The 12659-nt window shown below is 33.0% G+C and overlaps 1 protein-coding gene across 2 annotated transcripts; it reads right to left on the reverse strand.

Annotated features, from left to right (window-relative positions):
- Positions 1-3012: 3012 nt before the first annotated feature.
- Positions 3013-11969, reverse strand: LOC101493378 (ARF guanine-nucleotide exchange factor GNOM-like). 2 transcript variants are annotated; one of them, XM_073365040.1, is made up of 4 exons: positions 11788-11969; positions 11415-11503; positions 10211-10968; positions 3013-7192 (listed from the first exon to the last, which is right to left on the reverse strand). In XM_073365040.1, the coding sequence occupies exons 3-4, from the start codon at positions 10952-10954 to the stop codon at positions 3512-3514; spliced, it is 4425 nt and encodes a 1474-aa protein (XP_073221141.1). In that variant the 5' UTR covers positions 10955-10968; positions 11415-11503; positions 11788-11969; the 3' UTR covers positions 3013-3511. The 2 variants fall into 2 exon arrangements, with proteins under 2 accessions (XP_073221141.1, XP_004490870.1); XM_004490813.4 differs by lacking the exon at positions 11415-11503.
- Positions 11970-12659: the final 690 nt, after the last annotated feature.

Consider the following 12659-nt stretch of genomic DNA (forward strand, 5'->3'; position numbering starts at 1 on the left):
ATTATACAACCCCAATTTTGATTAAAAAAAATAGTTAATGCGTTGAAATTTTAAATATTTTATTAAGAAAAGAAAAAGGAGAAATAAAAAGGCTATTGGTGGGGCCCCCTATTAAGAAACTGTGTAGTATTCACACGGGTGAAGAAAATAACGGTTATGATGGTAAGAATGAAGAAATAGTGGTAAAGTGGATGGATCTTTATGATATGAATCTTCCATCAACCTTATATATATGGTAATACTATTGACTTTTGCTAACATGACACCACTTTTTTCCTTTGGTAAATGCAGTATATATATACTGTGTGCATGTGCTTCAACTATACACCTCATTTATAATTCTGTACCATTACAGCAACTAATCTGTTAGACATAAAGTCTTTTTTTATTTTTTTATTAAAATAAATTATGGTGAAGGAATGGTGTTCAATGTTGAGAAAATTTTAAGGTTCAAATAATACTTTAGAAAAATTTCTATTTATTTTTCTTCAAAAACTAACACAATTTTTTTCTAGTTTGAGCGAAGTAATTGATGTTTTGAAATTCATCTTATTTATTTTAATATTAATTTTAATCTTATCTTAATCTTATAATAGTATGCAAATTAAACTCGATAATTTCAAAAAGAGTCGCAACACGATGATATAAAACACATCTCACACACGTACGATAACTAAAAGAAAACATGAAGAAAATATAAAAAGAAAGTAGGGTTTATTTGGGTCGATGGGTTATGGGTTTGATCATAATTTCTTTTAATTAAATTATTTTTTTAATTTTATTTTTTTTTATCTTTTATCTTTTATTTAAATTTATTTTATTGTTTTATTTATAAATTAATTAACTTGAGTCATTTACTATATTTATATTATGTATAATATTTTAGTCATATTTATAATATCCTCGTTAAAATTACTTTGACATTAGGGACAATTTTGCAAATAACCATAATATGAGGGATTATTAAAATTAAATAGGACTAAACTTAAATGTATCAATTATATTCCAAAAATAATAACATAGGGTGGATAATAGAATTTCAAATTAAGTAAAGAAGTTAATTATTCCTTTCTGTCGTCCATAAACAAATGATGATATAATGGTATTAATCAAAATCGTGTGCCTCAGCTAAGGGTCAAACACAACACACACACACTAACAAGTCAAGTTTGTTAGTCAAACTAAGGAGACAAGTTTTTCTTGCCAACTTAATCAATTTTTTTTATGTAAAGCAAGTTATCATATGATTAGGAGAGTTTCTCAATAAAAACAATATTACAGATTATTTAACTAAGTTTCTAGATATTCATAGAAAAATTAAGTTAGTGAATTTAAAAATTTGATATGCATAAAATTAATTAAATTAACTAATACAATAATTATTTGTTAAACAACTCGTAATTATGAAAACAATTTTTAATAGAGTTTAATTTAAATATTACCTCATTTTGAGTTTAAATTAAGCTAGACCTCATAATCGCACTGATTAACTATGACTTAAAGGTTAATTATAATTTAGAATTTTTTTCGTGTGTAAACTATACACAATTTTTATCACAAATAATTGTTGAAGTTGATTGGTGGTACTCTCTAATGTTGCGGATAATATGTTTCCTATGATATAAACAAAGATATTATAAAAGAAAGACTATACACATTTTGAGTGTGCAAAAAAGTTTATACATCATCCAATCTTTTATCTCATCATGTCACTATGTTAACATCTCGACGAATATTCGTAAAGTGGAATATGATTCAATTCATGTGTAACTATCTATGCATATCGTTAAACTCTTTTTAATATTTCTTTTTATAAGTTTTTTTTTTTGTTTTTACGAAATTTCTTTTTATAAGTTGATCATTCTTGAAAACTTTATTCAAATTGACTATAATAAAAATTTAAAGGAAGGCAGGAAAAACAAGTCCATCCAGCAAAAGAAACAAAAAGTTTGTTTGGACGTATGAGTTCTCAAAATAGGTTTCAGAATTAAATAAATTTGTTTGTTCAAATAAATTATTATTTTTTATATAATCAAACAAATCATCTTCGAATCGCGTTGAGCAAATTGGCAGTATGTTCTTGTTAGCATTTTATTTTTTATGTTTGGTGTGGACTTGTCTTGGAAGGAATATTATTATTGCAAACAAATTAAGGGCTTAATTAATAATATCATTTCATTGTGTCAAAAAATATCATTAAATTATATTAGTCTGACTAAATCAGCTGGTGACTAACTTAATTATACTATTCACCAATCTTTGTACTTAAATAGCAAGAACAAAGTGCCATGTACAAGTTACCAAGAGAGAAAAGGATATGACTATAATTTTGTGCTGACATAATGCAATATTGGAGCAACCTATGTATTTATGCTCATTTGCCTGCACATTTGGAACCAGAAGCCATCTACATACGACAAGTGTGATCTATATATAATTAACATTAATTAATATTGAGTTTAAACAGCAAAACCTTGTGCACCAACATAATTAAGGCCACGTAATTGATGTTTTTTTTTTTACATTTCATTTGTCAATATGACTAATCTCTACAAGAGAATCCAATTGATCTCTGCCAGAGAATCCGATTGACTATTTTTTATGGGAAATACTCTCGACCACTATTTTTTATGGGGAATACTCTCGACCACTATTTTTTATTTGCATAATTCAAATTCAATCTTACTTATGAGATCAAAAGTCCATTTTACAAACATATTCATAACGAGTTTTTCAAAATCATGGCAAACCACCAGTTTTGCAAAATTATACTAAGTTAATGTTTGTGGCACATAATTGACTCTTTTTGCAGTTCAAAAAACAATATACTTATATACTTATCTAATGGCCTGTTTGTTTTCACGTTAAATATTAAATATATTAAATGGAACGCATGTTTTCTGAAGCTACAGTTTTAAGCTTCACCAAAATCGCGGCAATAGTGCATTGGGAGTTTGGGAAGCAAGAATGAGACTTTCCAAACACACTAAATATGTGCTAATAAATCATGACTAACCCAACCATACCTTTTTCTGAGGTATAAATCAAATGAATGCATAACCATGGACCTTCAAAAATACATGTTTATGACAGTTTCAAAACTTTTGTTGTTTGCATTATCTTACCTCACATTTCGCAGCTAAGAGATAACAATATCAAGTTCTGTACAATCTAGTAAGACAACCTCCAATAAATTTGCAGTTAACTGGCTCAGGCGCAGACTCAACTCGAGGAGAGGGGAGTGAATATCTAGACTACAAGGACCATCCATACTACAAAGAGTACACTAAATGTTTCTCAAGCTATAACACATCTTCCACCAAAAATGTTACCAGCATCAAGCAAGCTTCCGATCGTAGATGTGAATGACATCTGTATACACTCTGCATAATCGGTTTATAAGAACCCAGACAACCTCCAAAATGAAAAAACCAATGGAGGACTGAGATCATGGGTTCATAGGGACACAGAAAAACCAAATCAGGTAGCCACAGAAGAACTACACCTATGATTAACCAATGCCATTACCAGGACCATCTTGGCCCGATATTTCATTTGACGGCACAGAAACATTTTCAGCATGCCCTCTATCACCAACTTTTTCCATCTGTTTCTGCTCCAATTGCTTCGAATCTTGCTCAGGGAACACCTCGGGTTGTAACGACGGGGCGATATTATTTATATGCAGCCATGTCATTTCCCATAAACTATTTTCATCGCCACTACTGCTGCTTCGCTCTAGTACACGGCCTGCTTTCATAACAAGCAAAGTGTTCTTGAGAAGCTCAGGTACAAGCTCTTGAAGTTTCTCGCTTCTCCTTCCCCTAACTTTCACGTTCATAAATATTTCAATACGGGTTAACACATCCAACCATAATTTGCTGAAGCCCGTAGATTGTGATAGGTCTTGGAGTAACAAGAGGAAAACTTTGGACAAGAGCTTCAAGGCAAGAATAAGTGTTCCTTCCATGTTCCGGTAGTCTTTTTGAGAGCGTGTCTGGGAAATTTCAAGCAGGTCATCAAGCACAGTGAAGATCACTTGATCAAAACATTGTAACCACGAGCCATGTGGGAGATGAATCCCAACTGATCCTGTTAAGCAATTCTGCAAAGATAACAACGCATGGTTTCTAACCTCTTCTCTCTGGTCCAAACATAGTTTCTTTATTCCCTGTAGAAGCCTCAACCACATGTCCCCAATATCCTGCAACATTTTTGCCACTTCCTCTTCTTTCATTGCTTGCTTAGCATCATTAGTCCACTTCTCAAGACAATTGACAGACCCTGCCATTAGATCAAGTGCCACTACAGACCGCTCGACCTCTCCAACACGAGACTCGGCAAATTGCTTCGCAGCATCTACACAGAGAACAAAATTAGCTGGGAGTATGTGGGCTCCATCTGACATAATGAAAAACAACGCATCAAATCCAGCCTCGGATGCTTCCAAGTGTCTAGCAGTGATGGAAAGCAGTGATGTTATCGTCCGCCATCCTAACTGAGATCTAATATGAGAAGCATTTGCCTTCACAAGGTGACTAACTTCCTGTGTAATCTGATCATAGTATGTATCAGCAACCCGTGCGTCGAGCTTCAGGACAAGTTGCAGGGACCTCAAAAGTTCATCGGTCATGTTCTCTTTGTAGGGAAGTAAGCGATGGCAAATCCTTAAGAGTCCGAAAACAGCCTTCTCTACCAGTGTACAAGGCATCACAGTTGCCTGCACAATATTGGAAATATGCTCATAAACATCCTGCCAAAGAAGTTCAATTCTATCTCTGTTATTCAGAGTAATTGCTACAAGTAACTCCAGGCAGAAAACTGAATTATCTTCAACGTCATACGTGCTGTTCCCTTTCTTAGGTTTCACTCCTGCACTTTTGAGTGCTTTAGCAAGATGCAATAGAGATTCAGCTTGCAAAAATTTACTCTCGGAGAATATGCTCTCGATGTGACACTTCTGAATCGTTTGAAGGGAACACTGCTGAGCAGCAACTTGCTCTTCAGTTGGTACCGATCTTGTCTCTTCAGTGCCAAGATATAAGAGTTGACTAAACCTGCTGATCAATCCCGATGATCTCTTTGGAGTATTAACAGATAAAAGCTGAGATGAAGATAAAGAATGAGCATAACGCTTTCCATTCGCAGTTTCTGTGGATGACTCTGACTCTTCGGCCGCATCATTAGCCATTTGAGCAGGAAGAAGACCTAACTTGTGGAATTTCAAGATACAATCGAGAATGTTCCTCCACCCTGTGCGGATGTAATCACTGTACCTATTTGCAATAGTGAAAACAGTCTCAGTTGCCATTCTAGCTTTTGTGTCCTCTCCGAAGGCTAAGATTGACTCCTCAACAGATGACAAATCCAAAATAGTGACAAATTTACAAAGTGACACAACCAAATCATCTAGTATACTCTCAAGATGATAATAAGCTGATACCTTAGCAACAGCCAAGAATCCATCCATACATGTTTGGTACACCTCTTCAGTTTCAGCATTATCAAATACCACAGAAATGGCAGCAACTGTTGGACCAGACAAAATAGAAAACATATCATAATCAAGGTGAGCTTTGCGATCAGAAACAATGAAGGGGGCTGTGTTCTTTGACTTGTGTGTAAGATAAATCCACCGACTTGGGGTCATTTCAGGAAAACTAGAACCTTGCTCAGGAGTTGTCTGGATCTCATTTTTACAAATTGAATGGTATAGTTCAGACAGGACTTCTCGGGGTAGATCATTGCCACCATTTATTCGCCTATTATTTCGGATAAAATCTTCTTCTGTCATCTTCTTTTTTACCTGTGTATTGTGCTGATCTGTATTAAGCATTATAATCGAATATGATAACAAGAGAGCGGCATCCTTGTTAGCTAGGATATGCGGTGACTGCTCATAATATCTCTCTGAGAAAGCTTCAAGCACCCTCTGGATCTTCTGTGATTCTCCAGGCAATCTGAAAGTCTCCAAAAATATACGAAGGGCCGTATCTATTGCCATGTCTTTGAAATCAAATGTTCTGGCAAATTCATGAAGAACCTCAACGCAGAACTCGTCATGGTTTCCAAGGTAATCACCAATGAGATTCTTATCCAACCCAGTACTGTATCTGAAAAAGCATGCAACACTTTGAGGATCAAGTTTGTCAGGCAAAAGATGTATTCCTTGGAGAAACTGAAGGCCTTTCTTAGTATCACGATTAAAATGATCAGCTCCAATCATCATTTTTTTCTTGAAGCGCTTTCTTCGACAAACAAATGGAACCCAATTATTTGGATCACTGAAATTTTCACACTTTTCATGCCAGAACGGAGTATACTCTTCAAGATTCACAAGAGAATGTTCTGAACTCAAAGATCCATTTCCTATTCTTTCATCCATTCCTTGTATGACAGCAATAAGACCATCCAAAGCAAGAACGTTCATGGAAGATAATGGACTGTTCACAGGAAATGCACTCTTGGATAACAAATTAGCAATGTCTTCAAAGATATTACTGCAAGTTATGTCACAGTCAAAGTTAGCATATGTCTCCACCGTGAAAGCTTTTTGCCTGCAGAAGTCAACAAGGGCCTCCATGGCTACTTCCTGTTGTTGATATGAAGCCCCATATTTGCTTTGCGCAAGCCTCAAAATTACACAAGAAAAAAACGCTTCTAGCTGTAATTTGAGTTCTGTACGAAGATGGTGATACAAATTTAAAACAATGCTACTTACCATTGAAAGTACAAGGGGACTCATTGACAAACCAAATTGCATAAGATTGCAGAATAATTCATCCTGAATTAAGCTCAACAACTTAGGGTGTCGGTGAAAGGAAGACCCTCCCAACTCTATGGCTGAATTTATCAAAGTTAATGCAAAAAGAGGAACGTCTTCGTCAAATGCTATTGTGTTTGATCGAGAACTCGTTCCCATATGCTCAACAACATTCAACAGTGAACACAAGAAGTGAAATATTTCCTGCATGCAGGGAGTCCCATATGGTTCATTCATGAGCTGTTCATTCAGATCAGTCTCCTTGCCAATGCTCGTAGCTGTGTTCACATCCGCTATAATTGCTGCCACGTCACTCAAAGTGCTGGAAGCAATTCCTGTGGATACAGATTGACTATCACTGGCAGAATTCAAGCTACCATTTTCCAATTGTCTGTTGGCAGAACTATGCTCATTTTTTAGCCCATCAATCTGTTCCACAAAAAAAATATATCAATTAGATACACAAGTTTGTTCATGTACTTGCTCTCAAATTTTGCACCATCAAATCAGTTTGCTTCATAGGACAATTAAAATATTTTGTTTGAAAATTTGCAGCACTGACTGTAAAAATATCAGTATTTGCAATTTTGGGTACATTAAGACAATCTCTCTACCCCTAACTAGTAAAACTGCATAAAAAACTTCTAACAGTTACTCTCTTTAATGTTTTTTCCCTTTTATGGAGGTGCAACAGCCAACAAGAAGGTGATGCAGGAAAGCACGAAGTCAATTATATTTATATAATAGGTCTCTTATCATTTTCATGAAGTTTTCCAGCATAATATGTTTAGGGATTTGTTAAGTGGTTTAGGTAGTTTTAGGGTAATTATTGTGATAAAGTTGAAGTCCTATATCATACTACATGCAGGTGTGGCATTTTCTTCTTTTTTTCAAAGGAAATTGTTTTTCCTTTTTTTGCAAGATGAAGAAATTAAAATATTAGTTCGGCCCCTCCTCATAATTTAGTCTTTCACAATGGCCCCTTTGTTAATTTACTCAAAATTTGCCCGACAATATGGACTGCGGGAAGTTGTAGAAATTTCCTCATTTAAGTTTATTATTAATGCCATTAAATGGGATTTTATAGTACTAAAAATGCTCCACGGTAAGGGTTGTTATATATTTATTAAAAACAATGACGAAATATCTATCATGTTGTAGAATGTCCAAAAATGGACCATTTACTTTTAAATATCTTTTAATGGTTTGATTTATAGTTTTTTGGGTCTCCTTTTCCCACTAATTTTTGGATTACACTTCATCTAATCAACCCTCTTTACTGATCCTTCTACCAGGGTTCTACACACTGTAGTTATCAATCTCAGATAGCGCATAGCGGGACAAATGTTATTATGGATTTTTTTAAGACATATTAAATAATTAATACTACTATATACATATAAATGATGAAGAATTAAAAAAAAATCCAAATTTTATGAAATATTCAAAATTAATAATAGGGTTTAAATATGCTTTTAGTTCTTGCAAATATATCATTTTTTGCTTTTAGTCTCCGTAAAAAAAAAAAGTTTTTAATCCCTAGAAATACACTTTTTGTTTTTGGTCCTTGGTATTTTGCTTTTCATCCCTGCAAGTATATAAATTTTTGCTTTTGGTTCCTATAAATACCATTTAAATCCTTATCCGAAGGGACTCAAATATTTTACATATTATAGAGACCAACTCCAATATGAATAAATTTTGCAGGGGCTAAGAACAAAATGTCAAGGACCAAAAACAAAAAGTGTATATTTGAAGAGACTAAACAGAACAAAATATTACAGGGATTAAAAACAAAAAATCGTATATTAGCAAACATATACTTAAACCTAATAATAAAAAGTCGTAGGTCTTAAGGAAAACATCGAAGTAAATACCAATAAAGTCATCATAGAAAATCATTTGATCTTTTTATTTCAAACAATTTATGTGATCCATTAGAAATCAAGGAAATAAACAATTTATTTGATCTAAGGTTTACTATGTTAAAGTAACTAAACATTAAAAACTCAAATGAATATTCTACTTAAATAGCAGAAAAACAGTTAATTGAACTTTGAAGAGCAGTTTTTGATAACAAAAAAAAAAGTAGGAAAACACAGATGCAGTTGGGGCTGCCAGAGAGGAGGCTAGAGTCACATGGCTGCTTCAAGGCATTAGAACGACAAAGGCTGTACATGGTATTTTCTTTCAAACCCTTATATTTTCAAACCCTTATATTACCCTATAGCACACCTCAAACCGCTTTACTAAAGTCTTCAGCCGTTATAGCACGCTATTGATAACCTAGCTCCACACATGTCTAAATCATCCAAGACAAGACTCTGCCATCTCTCTTACGATGGAAGATACCACAATTTTCTCTCTAATGATTGCATTTCTGATTCTATTTTGTCTAGTGCACCACTAATCCATATACCATTCTATCTGTGTCACTGAAATTACTTTCCTGTGACTCCTTATCGCCCATCATCTAGTTTCATATAACAATGCAGGTGTTACGGTTGTGTGATAAAATTTCTCTCTAAGCTTGAGTGATACTTGTTCGATCACAAATCACACCTAAAGCATTCTTTTATTTTAGCCATCCTGCTTAGATCCTATGGTTTGACATCTCCCTCTATCTATCCACCATTGTGCATGATGGACCCAAAGTACTTAAACATGAGAATTGATAGTATTATGTGCTCCCCAATTTTTTCCTCTAAGCTAGATGTGAATCTGTTGCTAAACTTGCACTTAATATACTCTGATTTACCAGAAACCGTGTTTTCCAAGGCTTGTCCCCATATCTATAACTTCTCATTTACCGTTTCTCTTTATTCTCCAACTAAAACTATATTATCTGCAGAAAGAAGGGATCATGACACCACCTCTTGGGATGTGTTCAGTAAGCACATCCAAAACTATCTTAGATAAGATACCACTTATACTTCCGCTTATTAATATTACCCCCACGCAATGACCTTGTTTTCTAGTTTATCCTAGAAGATCTACCTAAAAGATTTATAGGTCTTGATCTAAAACAATAAGTCAATAAGTAGTCCCATTCCTAAATTTGAAGGGAAATCAGTAAGGAAGGTCTTAGTTCAGTTTAGGTCAGATTAAAGACTTAGAAGCTAGGTTTTAATGAACTAATCAAACATTGTAAGTAAACTTCAAAAATATCAGCATACAATTTGTAAGGGAATAATAAATTAATGGAAATTGGAAAATTGAAAGAAATGTAAGTGTCAATTATTTCAGATTTGTGAGCTGAAAATAAGCAAGTGAAAAACATTAGTGAAACAAAAAAATTAAGCATAATTTGAATTGTACCCCGACCCTAAGGTCCCTATTTCTCCCTATAACTATGTTCCATGCTAACAAGTAGCAAAAGATGGAATAATCACATAAAAATAAAAGATGATTGCAAGCAACAGGACAAAGGCAACACAATTTTTATACCTCTTGTTTTAAAGCAGTGCTCCCATTTACCAATGCATGCTCTGTGACATCATCAATATCTTGAAGGTGAGAGAAAATAGACCTAACAAGTTCATGCATTGTGTAGCGTGCTATCCTCTGCAACAACTCACTTTTGGTTCCTGCTTGATGAACTATACGGAAACATGTGTTTACTATGGTGCAAATATGTTGATTACTAAGCATCACAGATGCTTTACTTTTCACACATGCTAAAAGAACGTGTAATATCTTCATTAATACAACTTCTTCTGATCCTGGATCAGTCACCTCAAATCTGCAACTTGTGACAGCATCAACCACCAAGTGCATGGCATCCCCAACATTGACAGTGTTTTGATCAATTACATCAAGAGTTAAGATCTTGTACACAGACGACAGAGCAACACCAGTAATCGGTGCACCAGTTTCATCCGATTGAATAACATCAAGAAAAGGCTGGAGATACAAGACAGGGTTTATGACATGCCACTGACTCTGCCATGAAAAAATTTGCCTCCTTAATGCCTTTAAAGACTGAACAAGGGAGTGCTCCAACTGATCATCATCTGACATATAATGAACACCCCATCTAACATTTCTTCGCATGACTGCCAAAACGGCACCAATTTCTGCATTGATCATGCATGCCACCGTAGTTCTGTTAGAATATCCAGCACCAGACTTCCCAGCTTCCTCTTCTGCTGTATTGATATCAGTTTGCATTTGCAACTTCACGTGTCCCATTTTGCCAAGCAAACCTGCTCGACATTTACCAAAAGAATTTCCCAAAATGAAACACAGGCCAAAGAAAAGCAATACTGAAACAGAAATAAATAAACACAAAATGATATGGATATCCACATGCCAAGGTGAAGCATAAGCAACACAAAATTTTCAATGTCAACAAAGTTTAAAATACAAAACACAGCTTGAGGGTCAACTAAAACTCCAGAGAAATTCGTCAACATAGAAGCAAACATATGGTGAATAATACATCAGCAAACCATATAAAAAACTTCAAACATACATACAAGAATATGTAAAGATGAAGACAAGGGTGTTCAAAATTTTAATCTGCACAAATGAATTCAACTTTATCATCATCGATAGCCTTGAAAACACACATAGACAGTGAAAATCAAACCAACAACACTATATCCTCTTCCCAATTGCCAAAGTATCATCCCACTTGCCCAAAATTTACCTTGAACAAGCTACTCTGACTCACTGATTCTTCCGCCAAAATTCAACCTCAAATAGAGAAATATCCAATTAAGTTCAACCCTAAATCACCTAGAAAAAACACTAGATCTAGAATCAAATAAACCACTTTTGGTTGAATCAATTTAATTGCACAGTAACAACGAATCTAATGATCAATTATGACATAAACCCAATTGAAATTGAACTCAAAATTCAATACAAATAAATCTTCAACAGTTTATTAAACCTTTGATTCCAATACTAACACGAATAAAACGAAAATAAAAATTGAAAATTTAATCTTTATTTTTATAAATACAAAAAAAAAAAAAGTGGAAATGAAAGTAGTAGAAAATGAAGAAGAATAAGGTTACCGAGATCGTGAGTGTTATTAGGTGATGAATGAATCGGAGCTGGAAATGTTACATTGAAATCATTATTTTCTGATACTTCAAATCTAAATCTTTCTCAAACAACAACTTTCCCCTTCCGCTTTCTATCTCACTCACACACACTCGATAAAAATGTCACCAATTTTTCTTACATTGAATTTTTTATATTTTGCAAAAAAAAAATAAAATATATTGATATTTCGCTACTGTATTACAACGACTGATTAATTATTTCCAAATGCTAGAAATATTAGATTGGAATTTGGAAGTGTCTTGAAAAATATACATTTAATTCTTTTTATCGATATATTATTTATTTATTTTTTAAAAAAATTAAGTCAAATTTGTACTAAAATAAAAATAATTTAATATTATTTAATTGTTAAAAAAATAAAATAAAAAACACAATTCACATAAAAATTACATAAATTAATAAAAAAAATAACCATTTCAAAATCTTAATTTTAACAATTAAATTAGTATATTTAATTGGCTATAATTTTTTTTATAAGTTGCACACATCCAATTATATTTAGTACCACATAATATATAAAACAATGGTATTTACATAAATATTTAAATAGTAAATGATATATATATATATATATATATATATATATATATATATTGACAAATATTAAAAGTTCAAACTTAAAACTTTGTAATTGTACATAAATGTATAATGGTATTTACTATATATACCAAAAAATATTATTAGTTAATTAATATTTTTATAAATAGATAATAATTTACTTTATTTTATAAATAAGATATTTTGAAATAAATAATAATTTTTAAGGAATAAATAAATAATGATTTTAAAAGATATTTTATCTTTAATTTAAGTTAGAAAT

The sequence above is a fragment of the Cicer arietinum genome, chromosome 2, assembly GCF_000331145.2.
Source record: "Cicer arietinum cultivar CDC Frontier isolate Library 1 chromosome 2, Cicar.CDCFrontier_v2.0, whole genome shotgun sequence".
Taxonomy (NCBI): domain Eukaryota; kingdom Viridiplantae; phylum Streptophyta; class Magnoliopsida; order Fabales; family Fabaceae; genus Cicer; species Cicer arietinum.

What these genes read in the sequence shown, in the direction of transcription:
- LOC101493378 (XM_004490813.4), bottom strand. Translation starts at nt 10,954, where the DNA reads ATGGGACACGTGAAGTTGCAAATGCAAACTGATATCAATACAGCAGAA. An exon ending in GCACTGCTTTAAAACAAGAG is followed by an intron (nt 7,193 to 10,210) that starts GTATAAAAATTG and finishes TTTGTGGAACAG; the next exon opens with ATTGATGGGCTAAAAAATGA.